The 17,457-nt window shown below is 53.1% G+C and overlaps 5 protein-coding genes across 5 annotated transcripts; 4 read left to right on the top strand and 1 right to left on the bottom strand.

Annotated features, from left to right (window-relative positions):
* Positions 1-362: 362 nt before the first annotated feature.
* Positions 363-1,301, top strand: GLRG_00245 (isoflavone reductase; the record flags this gene model as incomplete). The annotated part of the gene is made up of 1 exon (XM_008090930.1): positions 363-1,301. One exon carries the CDS (start codon positions 363-365, stop codon positions 1,299-1,301), a length of 939 nt encoding a protein of 312 aa, XP_008089121.1.
* Positions 1,302-2,964: 1,663 nt separating this feature from the next.
* Positions 2,965-3,991, top strand: GLRG_00244 (pectate lyase; the record flags this gene model as incomplete). The annotated part of the gene is made up of 2 exons (XM_008090929.1): positions 2,965-3,754; positions 3,819-3,991. 2 exons carry the CDS (start codon positions 2,965-2,967, stop codon positions 3,989-3,991), a joined length of 963 nt encoding a protein of 320 aa, XP_008089120.1.
* A 1,227-nt stretch (positions 3,992-5,218) lies between these two features.
* Positions 5,219-6,358, top strand: GLRG_00243 (uncharacterized protein; the record flags this gene model as incomplete). Its single annotated transcript, XM_008090928.1, has 2 exons — positions 5,219-5,467; positions 5,540-6,358. The coding sequence occupies 2 exons, from the start codon at positions 5,219-5,221 to the stop codon at positions 6,356-6,358; spliced, it is 1,068 nt and encodes a 355-aa protein (XP_008089119.1).
* A 2,833-nt stretch (positions 6,359-9,191) lies between these two features.
* Positions 9,192-10,686, bottom strand: GLRG_00242 (oxidoreductase NAD-binding domain-containing protein; the record flags this gene model as incomplete). Its single annotated transcript, XM_008090927.1, has 2 exons — positions 9,192-10,534; positions 10,596-10,686. 2 exons carry the CDS (start codon positions 10,684-10,686, stop codon positions 9,192-9,194), a joined length of 1,434 nt encoding a protein of 477 aa, XP_008089118.1.
* A 2,718-nt stretch (positions 10,687-13,404) lies between these two features.
* GLRG_00241 (cytochrome P450) lies at positions 13,405-15,116 on the top strand (the record flags this gene model as incomplete). Its single annotated transcript, XM_008090926.1, has 2 exons — positions 13,405-13,537; positions 13,594-15,116. The coding sequence occupies 2 exons, from the start codon at positions 13,405-13,407 to the stop codon at positions 15,114-15,116; spliced, it is 1,656 nt and encodes a 551-aa protein (XP_008089117.1).
* Between the last annotated feature and the right edge of the window lie 2,341 nt (positions 15,117-17,457).

Raw genomic sequence — 17,457 nt, 5'->3', positions numbered from 1 at the left:
AACAGTTGAATATCCCGACAGCCACATTTGACAAAACCATCCTAGAAATAACTAGCGCATTTACGGCCAATTCTCCACTTGTGCTCCGATTGCGCGCGGCCAATTTGCCCACTTTGACACCTCGTCCCCCGTGTCCCATTCTCGGATTTAACACCGCTGTATCGCCGGCGCTGACTGATTTGCGGCGCGCTCCGTGGAGGTCTCTGCTTATTAATTCGATTTTACCCTGACGCGATACTGCTTATCTACCGTACTCGTCCTACCACATAACAACGGTGTGCGACCACAAGTAGCATTGACTGTAAAGTTTCGTCATCTAACAACCACTACTGTAACCAACACCATCCACCAAACGTACCGAAATGGCAGTTCTTGTTCTTGGAGCTGGTGAGCTGGGCATGGCCATGCTCAGATCTCTCATGGCACACCCCTCACGACCAATAGACTCCTCCGTCTCTGTTCTCCTCCGACCTTCCACCATCAACTCGCCAGACGCAGAAAAGGTCGAACTAATCGCCAAATTCAAGACCCAATGCATATCCATCGAAGCAGGCGATCTTGTGAACGACTCTATTCAGGATCTCGCGGCCATATTTGCAAAGTACGACACAGTTGTCAGCTGTACAGGCTTTGTGGGGCCAACAGGCACACAACGACGTATCTGCGAAGCCGTTCTGCTCGGAAAGGTGCGGCGCTTTATTCCCTGGCAATTCGGTGTCGACCACGATGCCATTGGGCGAGGGAGCCCGCAAGTGCTCTTCGACGAGAATATTGATGTCAGAGACGCGCTGAGGGCGCAGAGAGAGGTGGCATGGGTAATCATCAGCACGGGCCTTTTCATGACTTTTCTGTTCGTCAAGGACTTTGGCGTGGTGGACTTTGAAGAGAAGAAGTTGCGGGCCCTGGGCGGATGGGACATTGAGGTTACGCTGACGAACCCCGATGATATTGGCAAGATGACGGCAGAAGTTATCTACGACCCACGCGGTATCCCTGAAAATGGCCGGAATGTGGTGTATATTTCGGGAGACACAGTCTCGTACAAACGCGCCGCGGACTTGGTCGAACAGAGGTTTCCGGAAATCAAGTTTGTCAGGGAAAACTGGGACATGGATTGGCTGAAGGAAAATCTACAGAAGGACCCGACCGACACTTGGAACAAGTACCGCGCCATCTTTGGCGCAGGGAAGGGCGTCTCATGGCCAAAGGAGGCGACCTTGAATAGTGAGCGGGGCATTAAGCTACAGGATCTGGAGACATTTCTCAGGAAGATGGAAACCCCAGATACGCTGAAGATATAGATTGAGGCTGTAATATTCTAGATGCAAGCCTTCTGGGAAACATGACATAACTATGGGCAAAGGGGAAAATAAATGGGACTAGTGCTGGTCCGGTGGACGCAATGCTCGCCTAGGCTCCGACAGATAAATGAAAGAAGCACTGATAGATGGTTGAACACTCACGTAAAGGAAAAAACCCAATTCCCCTCCATCTTCCCTAGGATCTTATAACTCGAACCCATCCCAACCCGGCTCCGCGATATTGAAAACTACTGCCACCACCCTTGTATGCGGCTGCGTTTGTATGGAACGGAGATGCACATTCCCTGTTGCATATGTGTTCATGTATAGTTCCCCAACGCAATGAGATACACGAACCTTTGTTATGATTTACCGAATCTTCGGTTCATAACGGGGCTCGCCCCGGAGAAACTTAGGGTGCGTTCATAAGGACGATCCAGAGTAGAGCGAGACATCAGAAGGAGAACACTCAATTGAAGCGACTTGGAGGCGACTGGGCTATGAAAGCCAGCGATTCGCTGACTTACGACCACCAGGAAACGAGCGGCAAACAGTGAGGGGCCCATATCACTGTTCCGTCCATATGATTTACCCCCGTGAATTGACTGACACGTCCATTCCGCCAAGGCTTGGTCCAGTCCTTTTTCGAGCTTCCCTCGCGACCGCGCCAGTCGACGCGGCAAAAGCAATATAGGAACATAGGCATCACATTCTTTTCCGTCTGAGAAGGTCTTGGCGCTGCTTTGGAAAACTGGAGTATGTGGAGAATCACAGATGACTGAGTCCACCATGGTTGGCTTGATCAACTTGCCGGAGGCCCCCCTGGCACTGGGCATGGCTGTTTCGAAACGTCCTACAAGGCGTTGGTTCGACATAAAGATGTGCCCTCCAGGTGTATCCCCGCAGGGGGTGAACCGGACATCAGGACCTCGGTATGAGGGATAAGTTTAATGGCGTGCGCAGGTGTAAAAAGTGAACAATGACAAATGAGGGCGGATGATATTGTTTGCCAACTTGTCGACTGGCTCATAGGCAATCGGCCCAGCGAGGACTGCCAGGCCGCCTTGAATCCACCACGTGGTCGATCACTCTATTCCAGACCTGGGTTTGTCTGTGTTCAAGCTCCATAGCCAGAAATACCGAATTGTTGGCGGGCCTGGCCAGCTAGTTTCTGGGATTCCCAGTCGAGCTGCCCGATACCATCGGAGCCCCTCTCTTTGCCTCTGTTTGGTAACGACCTTCATGGAGCCAGGATGGGCTGGGGCCTGTAGTGCGATCTTCAAAGCCTGCATCGACGCTTTCATTTCCTCCGCGTCGCCTCTTAATTAATCATGTAGCCGTTGCGGAGGAAGAGCTGGAGCATGTACGGATACATTGGAACATATACATCTCGTTTCCTGGTCTTGACCAGCCCCCAAATCCCCTAGAGCGTTCGTTCTTCATCTCTGAGAGATCTCTTGATATAAGTTATTAACTTAGAGACACCTGCTATGAGCCTCTGGTCTGATTTCATCACCTTTATTCCATCACCTTACCAGCCTTCGCTGTTCACCACACTCTTTCAAGCAGGCTTGAACTATTTCATCATTCTCTCGGGTAGATAAGCCTTTTCTTCTCCCATTTCGCCGTTTTCCTTCTCAACCATCCGCACCATACAATCACAATGAAGTACTCATTTGCCATCGCTCTTGGCACGCTTGTGCTCGGCACCGCTGCCGTCCCCGCCGCCAACGGCGCCGTTCAAGGCCACGCCGTTGCGCATGCCGAGCGCGGCTACTTCGACTTCCTCCACCACGTGGCCCGCGCAGAGGAGCCTAGCAAGACTAAATCTGCCAAGGACCCTAAGAGGACAAAGCCCAGCAAGACGCGTAGGCCTGGTCCCATCATCACATCAGCCCCCGGCCTTCCTGGCAACGGTACCCGCGGTTTCCAGGTCCCTGCTGCCGGCGGTGGCCTTCCCGTCTCCTCTGGCACCTCCGTCCTGAAGGCCGCTCAGACCATTGCCGCCGGTAAATCCTTTGACGGTGGGATGGTCACTTTCGATCGTGGTGTTTCCTGCACCGGCCAGGCCGAAGGCGGCGACTCCGATGCCGTCTTCATCCTCGAGAAGGGCGCCAAGCTCTCCAACGTCATTATCGGCCCCAACCAGATCGAGGGCGTCCACTGCAACGGTGGCTGCACCCTCGATAACGTCTGGTGGTCTGCGGTCTGCGAAGACGCTTTCACCATCAAGAAACAGGAGGCCGGCGAGACCACCACCATCACCTCTGGCGGTGCCTTTGGAGCCGAGGACAAGGTTCTCCAGCACAACGGCGCCGGCACCCTCTCTGTCAGCGGCTTCTCCGTCAAGACCTTTGGAAAGCTGTACCGCAGCTGCGGCAACTGCAAGACGATGTTCGAGCGTCACGTCATCTTAGAAAACATCAACGCCTCCTCTGGAAAGCTCCTTGCAGGTAAGTCAACATGAGATTGAATCCTTGCACGCTTCATCATGTACTAACGCAGTTGTCCTCACAGGCATCAACTCCAACTACGGTGACACCGCTACCATCAAGAGCATTACAGCTAAGAGCGTCAGCGATATCTGCACAGAATTCAAGGGCAACGACAGCGGCGACGAGCCCACCGAGGTTGGTTCCGGTCCCTCGACGGCCTGCAAATACTCCACCTCCGATGTCATTAGCTCTTAAGGATGATACCACAACCGAAAATCCGCTCTGGCGCTATGCTCGGAGTAAGATATTACTTCAGAATCCAGCTGGTTTACTTGTAGATATTCTTCTTTTCTTGTACAATCGCCATAGTGCGTGTATGAACTATGGCCTGTGGGTAATCCTATAAATAAGTTATTATGTGCAATCCAAACGTGACTCGTACCCGAACTGAAAGCTGACACTCGATCCCCGAACACAGAATTCTATTATAGGCTGCTGTTACAAACTAGTGATTCACTGAAGAACTATCTTTAAGTCATTCCTGACCCGGAGGTACTGCTTTGATGATCTTGATAAGACTGGACAATGATAGTGCATAATATTGTTGGTTGAGCCTGCCCTTTCAAAGTGCGGGTGCTATTTTGCTAACTACCGACGAATAAAATAATAATTAGAGTATTATTACATTGATTCCGAAGCGCTCAGTTCCTCATTTTGCAACGCTGGAAGAAAACCCTTCCAGGTTGAGGGACAACTTGAGTCACGCTGAGAGCCTTTAAGCCTAGCTATCCATATGCTCTAGTAATTCCTCTACATAAATATTCTATCAACTTCCAATCACACTCTAGTCGCCCGTTGCACCATTACCCACACCCACTCGATAAGCAAGCACATTCAACTTGATGTATTTGTAATTCCCATAGGCTTACAGCGCTTGTTTTTCGCCCAAATTAATATGGGATGCGGTTGGGTGGCGCATTGAAGCTAATAAAGCTGACCACGAACATTGCGCGATAACTCGAACTGCATGTCCACTCAACTACGAGCGGAGTTGCATGCGAACACCCCTACCTCCTAGTCTCAAAACTACGGACTCGTTCTTAGCTCCAATGAGAGAAGAGGGCCAGCTGCAGGTGAATGCACAACAGCAGGTGCACCCCGTCTGACATCAGATTGCTGTGGATATTGAATCGGCGCCACCAACTGTTCCTCGCTTTTAGCCCAGTCCTGGAGCATTCGAATCGGGTTTAACAAGCAGGATATAATAGCTTCATACGTCAAGGAATGTAATCAACCATGTGTCTGCTGGCTGGGAAGGTCGGACGCCATGTAGATGTCTGCAAATATATAGCCGCCATTCTCCTCCCCGACAATGCCATGACACTATCTAGCACTTTCTCCTCTTCGATCTCTTGCGCTTTTCGCCTGGATACCTGTTGTCACAATTACGTACAAAATACCTTGAATCAAGCCACCGAAACCATGTCACTCGTCGCGTTTCACAACTGGCGCACGCAGCACTATCCCCCCAAGCCGTCTTTCACGGAGGAACACGTCAAGCCACAGAATGGCCGTGTCTTTATCGTTACGGGTGGCAACGCCGGCGTTGGCTTCGAGCTAGTCAAGCTCCTCTACACCACAGGTGCCACAATTTACATGGCCAATCCAAGCGCTGCTGGATCTTGGCGATACCAAGATATACCCCACTCCCGCCGGAAACTTGCTGTCGTCGTACCGTCGGCGGCATGGCCCCCACTTCTCCGTTCATTCCCGGAGACTGACGATTCGCGCCCCCCCTGCTAGGAACGAGCCGAGAAGGCAATCGAAGCGATCATCAACGCTACCTCGTCCCTCAAGAACCCAGGAGTTGTCAAGTTCCTCCATCTAGACCTCAACGATCTTGCTGTCGTCAAGTCGGCTGCCGCATCCTTTGCGCAACAAGAGTCCAAGGTTGATGTGCTCTGGAACAATGCTGGCATGGGCGCCTTGACCCTGCCGGCGGGTTCAATAACAGAACAAGGCTTCGAGTCCATGATTGGCATGCACTGCATCGCCGCCCAGCTCTTCACTCATCTCCTGCTTCCACAGCTTCGTGCCGCCGTCGCGGAGGGCCCTAAGGGCTCGGTCCGCGTCGTGTGGACCTCGAGCTTCCTTGCCGACTCGCGTTCCCCCACCCACGGCGTCGACTTCGGTCTACTCGGCGAGGGCACGATGGATCGTATACGCAACTATGCCCAGTCCAAGGCCGGAAATTGGTTGCTTGGTCGGGAGATGGCAGCTCGCCATGGCGCCGAAGGCATCGTCAGCGTCACCCTGAACCCTGGCAACGTGAGAGCGGGCTCGTATGCCGGGGTCTCGGCTCTCGCCATGCCAATCATCAGGTTTCTCTTCCTGTACGAGACAAAGTACGGTGGTTACACCGAATTATTCGCCGGGCTCTCGCCCGAGATATCGCTTGAAAACAACGGCGCTTATGTCATTCCCTGGGGGCGCATTCGCCCTGACAGAGGCTGTCCGAGGAAAGATCTTCTGGATGCCATGAAGCTGGACTCGGAGGGTGGAACGGGATACGCTGCCAAATTCTGGGATTGGTGTGAAGAGCAATGGAAGCCTTTCGTCTAGTCTCATAATAAACGAATGGGGCATAGAGTGGAATTCATCATGTTTGCTAACTTTTGCGTCAGTGTTTCCTGAAGAATTTAAAGACGTATCATTATCAATCGCGAATGGTTTTCAAGTTTACCTACGAGTTTCTGACATGACCTTTGGACTGACAAGTAATTATGCTTTGCTGTAGGCTCGAGTGATGAAACGTATACATGCTGAAAGCCCTCGCCCACGAACAGTTCTCGGCATCATGATTAGCCATGGAGATGTGCAATTTGCAGAAAGGCTTTAGACGAAACGGGTGAAAAGGGCAAACAATGGTTCCAAAGCGAGGTGCGTACAACCTCTGTTCTCGTCTTTTAAACCACCTCCGACCATGATCCGGGCTGTCAGAGTATTCCCAAAGGGTTTTATTTTTAGAAATTATCACTGCGTTGCTAGGTTTCGGATATACTCGGTACGTGCTACCTTGAGCCGTGACGTGACACAGTCTCCTGACTAGTATACCTAACTTGAATGAAAGCCTCAACGCCCGTATACTTTGAATCAGGAAGTTAGATTTTACCCCCTGAATTTCGTTCAATTGGAGGATATCGTTCACAGAAATGAAAGGCGGAAGCACAGTAAACCTTATTCCTTTAGTCTAAAGCCCACCCCGCAGCGATGACTGTTCTTCATAATGACAGTGGGATCCCGCGCTTTTGTTTGGACGATCAAACCTTCGCCCCTTGATTTTAACATATGATTGTACAGTTTCATCTCATAACTATACAAGAATCAAACGGCATCGCCACGTCGCTGAGAATGGTCTAGACAGCATGTTTCACTTGCCGACCCGATAGAGTGGTCGATCGTGACACTGCCCCGGGTGATAACGAGCCCAACCCGCGATAACTAGTCACAGAACGTCTTAGACTGCAACAAGATAGGATCCTGGCTAGATACAAGCTTTTAGTTGGGGTTGCCCAACTGCCCAAGGAAAAGTATATCGAGGGGCTAAACAGTCCTGCGTAAATTACAGTTAATGGGCACATATAAGGGTTGTATCGTCTCCATCACGGGTAATATGTCGGTCCTTCGAGCCTCCAGGTGAACGTCAACACGGAAGTTTTGAAATAATTGGTGATCCTGTCAGCATTCGCCATCTCGAGTCTATTTAGTTACACTCGAAAGCACGAACCTGACCCCAAACTCTTGCTCGATATGAATCTCCGCATCTTGTGTGTCGTTCTCGCGCAAATCGCAGTCTGCTGGGCCGTCATATCCAAGCCTGTATGTTTAATACCCCTTGTATCTATCTCAATTCATTGGCACACATCCCCACCAGAATAAGGCCGAGCTACCGAGCTGACTTTGGAGACAGAACAGCAAAGGCGCTTTACAGCACCGAAAAGTTGGAGGCCCCGACTGCGTCCTCAAAGGAGGTGAGAAAATTGCTGTTTCTTGGATCCTTAGTGGAGGAGTAATACAACACAAGATCGAAATGCCAACATACAATCTATAGCCTGTTGTGCGGCCGAGAAGAATTCTACGGTGTGCTCAAACATGTTAACGCCATTTAGAGGGTCCCTTTCTAAACGATGAAGTTGATGGTGAGGTTTTATTGATACACAAGGCCGGAGTATACAAGAGGGTAGAGCTGCTGGGCCGCCTATCAAAGCATTACAGATGTTAGCCACCCAGTTAAGAGCCGAGATGTAACAGGCTTCGGGAAGCATTAGGACCCATGTTTGTGGAAATATGTCGCTCTGTGCTTAACCATACCAAATTTGATAGCCCGCGTGGCTCAACCCCGCTGTCCAGCAGTGCAAAAAGAGACAGGTGAACTAACAAAAGTCAACGAAGCAACTTGCTAACACATGAAAAGTGACCAAATAGTAAGACGGTGGTGATTATTCAATCGCCAATGCCAAGAACCGACACTTCTAGGAGATCCGGGGTCCATGGGTGTTATTTTCTATTTGAAGTTTGGTTTCCACTTGGCTGTCTTGAGCAAAGTATGCAGGAACTGATCCTCATCCATGATCCCGACATATTGGACTCTGTTCTCTGCTTTCATCTACCATGTATGTTGACTGTGCTGTATTCACCTACACGCGTCCCACGTTGAAGTTCATGCCTCCCTATTTCGAAAGGCGGACTAGGAGGCTCTCACTTGAGACTGACGGCTACCTTGCGCGAAGCCTACAAACCGTGTAGCTTCGCGAGACGCTGGTCAATGTAAATTAAAGGCGCGAAGCCTCACAGCGTTACGTTGTAGCAAAGGCTATACGGGGGCTAGTTCAGTTGTGTAATTTAGACTACGGGGCGTACAAGAGAGATACTCTGCGTCGTAATATAGACAACACGCTGTCTCTATGCATAACCTACACAACAAGGAGCTAACAGCCAATAACATTGACAAAACAAACAAGCATCGGGTAAGGGTTTGAAGCGGCCGCAAACTTTGTGCCAAGACAGACCCCAAGAAACCACGCTTGTTCAATTGCCTGTCGGACTATATTGCCTGATGTAATATTGATGAATGGTGTTCGAACCACAGCGCTATTATACGAGTAAGACGTATAATTCTCTTTATTCGAGCGGCTGTTGAATTGTAACTCTACGAATGACAAAGAAAATATGTAATGTATTACAGGTAGGTATCAACATTGGTACAGATGTACAGATGTATAGATGGATGCCGTCAACCCAGACACCGACCCTCATGCACCACCCCGCGACTCCGTTACAATGCAAAGTCATTCCTCGCACGCATATATAACATCAGAAGATAAAAGAAGAAAAGACAAGAAAGGAAACCCTTTTTAGTATCGGTATATCTGTTTAGTGTCCGACTGTAACCTCCTCAGAAGCAGAAGACGGCGTCAGTCGTCTTGGCGATGGCACCTGGCTTCTCGAAGCCCAGTTCCGCCAGCGACTTCTTGGCCGCCGCGACCATACCCGGCGGGCCGCAGAGCATGACGCGCGCGCCGTCGCCGGGGGCGGGGAAGCGCTCGGCCATCATCTCCTTGGTGACGTAGCCGACGCCGTGGGCCCAGTTCTCGGGGGGCGTGTCGAGGAGGTAGTGCAGCTTGAGGTTCGCGGGGTAGCGGCGCGCAAAGGCCTCGAGCTCGTCCCGAAGCAGGATGTCGGCCTCGGAGCGGTTGGCGTAGATGAGGCTGACCTCGGTGGTGTCGCGGTCGTCCTCGCAGATGGCGCGGATGAGCTGGTACATGGGGGTGATGCCGGTACCGCCGGCGAGCATGCCGATCTTGCGGGCCATGTTGGGGCTGTAGCGCATGGCGCCCTTGGGGCCGCGGAAGAGCACCTCGGCGCCGGGCTCGAGGTTGGCGAGGTACTTGCCCGTCAGAAGGCCGTCAGGGTAGCAGCGGATGACGAGCTCGAGGCGGCCGAGGTCCGAGTTGTTGGAGGTGGGTGTGTAGGACCGGTTGACGGACTTACCGTCGATCTCGGCCTTGATGGAGACGTGCTGGCCGATGGGCAGCCCGAGGACGGTGGTGGGCGTGGGCAGCTCGAAGACGAAGCGGTAGACGTTGGGGGCGAGGAGGGTCTTTTCGACGAGCGGGAGCGGGTGGTAGGAGACCGGGTCGAGCCAGCCGCGCTGGTTGAGGGGATTGGGCTTGGCGACCTTGGGCAGCTTCATGTGCGGGCGGTAGTGCATGGGCGTGATCTCGTAGTGGAGCAGCTTAGAGGCCTCCTTTGCAGCTAGGGAGCCGGCGACAGCGAAGAAGGCTGAGGCGACGGCGAAGCCTTCGAGGAAGCCGAAGCCGGAGCGCTTGGCGCCGGGGACGCCGCTACCGCCGAGAGACAGCCACGAGGGGAGCTGGAGGTTGAGTCTCTGGATGGCGACGAGCGCGTCCCGGCCAGCCGGTGTGGAGACGGCATGGCGAGCGGCAACGGCGCCGAGGCCGATGAAAAGAACGGCGGCGGCGGCTTGGGATGCGGCGCGAGCGGCGGAGGAGGCCGGGGCGGCTGCGGGGGCGGACTTGGGAGCCAGGCGGACGGCCTTGGGCGCGGAGCGCTTGTTCACACCTTTGAGCTTGCCGACGCGGAATTCGGCCATGATCTCGTAGGCGTCTTCGGAGTGGCCCGCGTTGTCAAAGGCTTCCGTGGCGTCGACGCCGGCAGCCTCGATGAGGACGTCAGCGCCACCGGGATGGTCATGGATGTACTTTGTGACATCGTAGACTAGGGGGGGGTTAGTGGGACGCTGGTTTTCTACGATGCAAAGGGGAGGGAGGTGGCATACCTTCACCGTGGATGACCATCCAGCAGTCGTTGGCTTCCCTATGAGCGGCAACCTCCTTGGCCGTGAACTCGGGGCCTTCTGTTGTTGCCATTATGTCTGTCTGGCTAGTATGTTGTGTTGCGATGCGCTGGAAAGGGGTATCTCTGCAAAAAAACTCAAAAAAAAAATCTAAGAAGGCGACGGAGGAATAAGGGTCTGCTGTAACACTGTTCAAGTGTGCCCGTGTTAATATAATAGGGGAGGTTATTTTTATCTAAAGTAGTGTAAAGAAAACGGGAAAATCGTGTCGATCGTGATGTAGACAAGGTTTTACACTAGTAGCATGCGACCCCCTTTTTTTCTGTTCTCTGTCTCTCTCTCTCTCTCTCTCTTTTTCACATCTCCGGAGGGACGGGTTTCAGGATTAATATTTATCGACATGCAGGAATTGACGGCAGATGAACTGATGTATATCCACAATTAGTGAAAACCCAGCACGAATAGAAGCGAATAGAAGCCGGCCTAGACCGGCGAGCCATTGATGTGAGAGGATGGGCAATGTCCGAAGAAAAGATGCCGAGGCTCGAGATAAGTAAGTGTGGGCATCATCGCGCGAACCCTGTTTACGTAGCGAGTATATCGTAAGTCAAAGACGCGATGCATTAGAGCTGGTTGAAGGGTGGGGCCTAGGGATGCTTGGAATGGAGATGTGATATGGGAAAAAAAAGGCTCCTAGGGGGGGGGGGCGACTCGGCGACGGGATTGGGTGCTGGGGTGGTGTGCGCCGGCGGCCCCGACTTGATGAACTAACGATTGACAGCAGGTCAGCCTCAATGCCTTGTTTTTGTCTCGGCACGAGCGAGTTGTTATCCTCACACCCCAAATACACTATCCAAACGACGTGTGTATCCCATTGAGTGCCAAGTGACCTCACATAACCCAAAAGTGGGTCTCTGTAAATAATTACTTACAGCTACTGGACAGTCAGCCTGGATTGCTGTAGTCTTATTGGTCTGAGGTTATGTGAGGTCACTCGGCACTCAATGGCATATTCCATTCTGCTCATTCTTCTTCTTTTTACTTATGACAGTGTGCAAGGGCAGATGGACGTGGCAATCCGCATTGACGGAGACCAAGGGGAAGCTGACAATGAGGATGGTATTGATACCGGAGGTACCGTACCCGTTACAAATGCCACCATATCTGGAGAGTCAGTGGCTAGGATTTGGTTTAGATTTGCGTGGGATAAGTTGGCGTCAGGAGTACTACACTATGTATGCGTTAGTAGTATGTTATCAGTAAGGGTGACACGACCGATGAGAGGCGGTAGAGAGATATGTGGGTTCATATCCACTGCTTACTGCGTGGAAGATACGGATACAGGTACCAAGGAATGGTTCCTAATGTTCCTTCCTTCTACCAGTGAGTGAACCGAGGCGACGGGTTTCGGGACGATTCTAGTCAGGATAGCCTCGGCACCTGAGTACGTACCTTTCACGATGACCCACTCCGCCCCTCCTTCCCTCGAAATTTTCTGAACCTCGTCCATCGTCGTGCCGGTCCCCTTTCGTCTTTAGTAATACTGCGTACATGGTTCGAAGAAGACGACCAAACGACAACCCCATCGGTCCCCAATCCCGATCAGAAAAAGAAGAGAAAAAAAAGAAGAAGAAGAAAAGAGGGCAGCGGTTAACAGGCAGATACTGTGGATCAAATTTAGCATCTCAGACCAGGTGTCTCCAAGTACTAACCCACCTCCTCTTAAGTAACTAACCTACCTCCTATCTATCTCTACACTACTAACTTTAAATCCTTAACTCTAAGTAGAAAAAAAACTAAAAGCTTTTCTAATAATATATATAGATACTTAAGGCTACTATTATCTTAAGTAAGGCTTATAAGAGTAGATTTCTTTAAAAAGTGAATTTATACTACTATTTTCTGGATACACCCTAAGCTAATAGAGATATCTCTGTTTTTTTTTTTTCTTTAGTAAAAGGGTAAGTTAGTCTGTGCTGAGGTCTGTACACGCTAAGCGAGAGACTTCAAGAGGTACTTTGATGACTCAAGTGCTGCCCCAGTTTTGAGCCTTAGCGTGTCTGTCTGGTAACCGCTACCGAAAAGAGAGAGAAAAAAAAAAGGGGGGGCCTTCGTTGATCCCGAATAATGATTACCTCCCCCTGCCCTCGCCTCGGCACCTAGAGTCACTTTGCTGAACATTGCAGATCTCCCATGTCGAGCCCTATCTCCAATTTTTCATTTTTTTTCATGCCATGCCATGCACCGGCCCAATCCTGCTCCTAAGATCAAGATCCATCAGTACCTAACAGGACCGCGGTTATCCTCCGCTCTCTCCCTCAACGCAGCCCGTCTCGCCATCAATGCTTCACACATGCACTCTCATCCAGTCCCGCTTCTTTTCCGACTTGAACACCCATGAAGGCATAGTGCCCCCCAGTCAACCGGCGGCCCTTGAGATGAGCCTCGGCAGGCCACTTTTTCGCTAAACGTCAGCTCCTTCCCTCTGTTCCCACCCAAAGAATTGACACTCGCCATCATCTACACCAGCTCCGCATTGGATAAGCTTGCCTGTTCCTATCGCCATCTCCCGTGAGGGTACGTACTGTTTAGATTACCATCCGTTTGTTCCCCCCTACCCACCTACTTATATATCGTGAACTGGGTGCATCCCCCCATCGGCCACAGCTACTTCGCTTGGAAGATTTGTATTACTACCTATTACTTCCGTACATCTTTAATACATACTCGCGTCAAAATCTGCGTTTCTCCCCTTGTTCAAAAATACACATACCATAGCATACAGTACGCCATGTCATCACAACGCTTCTACCTTTTGGGCGAAGACCCTTCAGTCACAACAGAGTTCGAGATCCCCGCCTCGACGGACGAGGAGGGCCTCCAGCATCTCGCCGCCTCCCATTTCGCCGTCGTCGACCACAAGGGTAAGCCCCTTGGCGCCTCACTGCTATGCCCCGGTGGTAGCTAACAAATATCCCAGGCGTCGGTTTCGTCTCCGGAGAGGAGGCTCTGACAACAGTTGCCGATGTCCTTGCCGCCGAGGGTCCCGTCGCCATCACCATCGATGGCCACGCCGTCCGCGAGGTGCCCGGTCCCAAGGGCCTACCCATTATCGGCAACTACTTCGAGGTCTACCCCGACCACCTGGGCAACCACCAGCGCCTCTTTGAAAAGTACGGCCCCCTCTTCAAGACCAACAACATGGGCTCCGTCATCTACCACACCAACGACCCCGCCCTCGCCAACATAATCTTCTCCGAGAGCGACTTCTTCACCAAGAAAATGATTCCCGGCCACCCCCTTTACCCCATCAAGAACAAGGAGGCCGGCGTCTTCCTCGGCGACACAGACACCCCGGAGTGGAAGGAGGTCCACAAGTTCCTCCCGCCTGCCCTCGGCCCCAAGGCCGTCCGCCACTACGCCCCGACCATGCAGGCTACCATCGAAGATGCCTTCAAAGTCTTTGACGAGCTCGATGAGAGGGACGAGGCCTGGAACGTCTACCCCTACATGCTCAAGCTTGGCTCCCAGGCTGTCGGCAAGCTCGTCCTCGGCATTGACTTCAAGCACTTCACCGCCGTCGACGCCCCCCCCCACGAGATGGTCCTGGTCATGGCCCAGTCCCTCGAGCTCAACAAGAAGATCACGTCTATGGGCAGCTGGTACGCCGCCCTGCCCTTCGGCGACCCCAAGCGCCTGCGCGATGCCCGCGGCCGCATTGAGCAGATGATGGCCGAATCCATAGAGAACGCCTCCAAGGGCATCGAGGACCTCGAACTGCAGGAGGCCGCCGTCCGCGCTGACAACATGGTCGACTATGTCCTCCGCGCCAGCGACAACCGCGGCAACAAGCTGCCCCGCGAGCGCATCATGGAGCCTCTCGTCGTCGCCACCGGCGCCGGCTTCACCACCACCTCCTCCCTCCTTTCCTGGCTCCTCTACGGCCTTGTCGCTTACCCCGGCATGCAGGAGCGCCTGCTCCAGGAACTCGTCGACAATGGCTTCGAAGAAAATACTAAGATCGACGCCGAGCTCACCCAGAAGCTCACCTTCCTTGACAAGTACATCAAGGAGACCCAGCGCCGCCACAACCCCTCGTACCAGCCCGCTCGCACCTCAAAGGTCGACATGATCCTCCCCGGCGGCTACAAGCTGCCCAAGGACTCTGTCTGTATCCCCGCTCTCCACCACATCCACAACAACAATCTCGTCTGGGACAACCCCGCCCGCTTCGACCCCGACCGCTGGGACACTGACAAGGTCAAGAACCGCCCCGCCGCCGCCTACGTCCCCTTCGCAACCGGCCCCCGCATGTGCATCGGCTTCAACTTTGCTCTCCAGGAGGTTAAGATCTTCCTGCCCAAGCTCATCTACCGCTACAACTTCACCATGGCCCAGGACGGCCCCATCGAATACGACCCCATGTTCCAGCTCATCCGGCCGAATAACCTCTACGTGCGCGCCGAGAAGAGAGTCAAGTGGCCTCCCAGGTCCGACGCCTAGGTTGCCACTCGGAGTTGACAGGAACCAGAATCAAAACTTGGAGAAAAGGGGAGGATGGTTTCGTGGGTTGAATATGTTTGTTTGTACCATCATTGTCGGTGTTATACCCTGGAGCATTGCTTGGCGCAGATGTGGGAGGATTTGCTTTGGGTTTAGATCTCGTGATAGAGCCATAGATCGCTGGAAACAGGTCCAAAAACTGATTGCGTGTTCTTTTTCGTACCACTGCATGCCCCCGACGTGGCGCACCAAATCCTTTTCAGCAGGAACATTGGGCATGCGTGATCTTCTTTGTCGAACTGCTCAGTGTCGGACGTCCCCCGTCATAGCTTATTCGCCAGTTCAGATTCCAACTTGAGCCCCAATGCTGAATCGACCCCCCTTCTCGCCTGTATGAATCCCACATCCCGGCTCGCGACCACGAACATCCCCTCCTAGAGCCTTGCCCTTTTCTAGCTGCAGCTGCCACACCAGCGTCTCGCCCACCAGCTCCGGCATGAGGGACGGGCTCCATGCGGAGGGCCACAGGTGGTCGCTCGCAACTGCGTGGGTCAGTTCTGTGCGCAACGTGGCGGCCGTTACGCCCTGCAGCTTCGTCTTTTCTCGGGCTACTAACACCAGGGGCTTGACCTCGGCTTTGTGGGAGGTAGAGTCAGATATGTCAAGTATCACCTATGAAAAATAAAATAGAAATAAAAAGCCTATCAAGCTCCTGCGTAACAAGGCACGTTTGCCAACACTACTCAAACACTTGGCGGTAGTCGGGGTCGGCGTGTCAGAGCTAGGCGTTTCTGATTACCTTTATGTCTAAGACTCTGTGTCTAATAAACGTTGAAACTCGGATGACTATCTCCTATTCGCAAAGTGCATGTTGGCTCGGACTCGGGCCCGTTCGAAGCATCGCACTTGGACCTCGCTGCAAGCAAACGTTCTTAAGCATCATCCTCAGCCCCAACCATCTTGCACGACTCCCGCCACAGCCGGGCCGCCTTCCTTTCATCGTAAGCCCACGGAGCGTACCCCGGGCCTATCAAACACGTGACGGACACCGCAGGCGTCGGGCCTGCCTCGGCGCAATCGACCAGATACCTGCCTCCCTTCCCCTCCCAGTCCTTGCTCAGCGCCGCGTAGACCTTGGTGGTCGCGCCCTGCGGCGGGCTCTTCAGCCCGCGCACGATTTCTTGGAAGGCCTCCTCTCCCGGCCGGGCCCGGATTGTGTCGATATCGAACGCTTCCTACCGGGTATCGCTGGCATGGTGCATCGCCGTGGAGACGACCACCACCCGGGAATGGAAGTGCGGCGTCGCGGAGGCCAAGAAGGCGTCCTGGTCAGGTGGAAGAGGAGGAAGTGGCCGATGTGGTCCCAAAGTCCATCTCGAAGCCGTTTGCGGTCGCGGCCTTGGCGCCGGCTATGACGCCCGCGTTGAGGATGAGGACGTTGAGGCGAGCTCCGCTCTCGGCGAGGAACTCCCGAGCCCCCATGCGTACCGAATCCAGGCTGTCGAGCGATATTTCGACCAGGTGCAGCGCGCCCTCGCAGCCCTAGCCCCCAGGATCGGTGATATCTTGGACGGCCCGTTTCCCCTTTTCCATGCTCCTGATTCCCAAGTATACGGTTGCGACGGTTGCGTAGAGGGCTCGAGTCGTCTCCAGGCCGATACCCCGATTCGCGCCGGTGACAAGGATGGTCTTGCCAACGAGCCTGCCCGCCAGCCCTTCATCCTGGACCACTTGGAGCGCCGTGGGACGGCCATCGCCCGCACCTTAAGGATTCCGATGGGCCGCGGTGTACCTCGCCATTTGATAACGCTAGCCAGCTAACGTTGGGGTGGGGAGCTTGCAGCGGATGGCAATGGGTTTCTGTGACTTTGATTATAGTTGGTTTTTGGGAGGGGAATCAGCCGGTGGTAAGAACCAACAGTCGCAGAATCACTATCCATTTCATCGCTCAAGATGCTGATACCGCGCTGTGAACTATCCCGGAACTGCTAAGAGTCTATTTACACGGTTTTCGCCCAATCTGCGAAACAGGCGACTCAGGTCACCAGTCCCTCGGGGGAGAATTCATGTAAACCTTGCCCATACTGCGGAAGCCATGCGGGTTTGCGGTTGGTTATTGCACGCCCGCACTTGTAGCATAAAGTTGACGCTAGGGGAGGGGGTGCGCGTGGCTTAGCAGGTATTATCGTGGGGGGTTCCGTCGATGCGGCAATCGAGTTGTCTTCAAGGAAATAGCAGCGTGGAATGATATTGAGCCTTCTCAGCAGCCGTAATTCCTTCGTTGCTTGTCGGCCCATTATCGTTGCGTTTGTGACCACTCTTAATTCCCAAGTCCTTCAAC

Source organism: Colletotrichum graminicola (genome assembly GCF_000149035.1).
Source record: "Colletotrichum graminicola M1.001 genomic scaffold supercont1.1, whole genome shotgun sequence".
Taxonomy (NCBI): Eukaryota; Fungi; Ascomycota; class Sordariomycetes; order Glomerellales; family Glomerellaceae; genus Colletotrichum; species Colletotrichum graminicola.
This window is presented reverse-complemented; position numbering and strand designations above follow the sequence as displayed.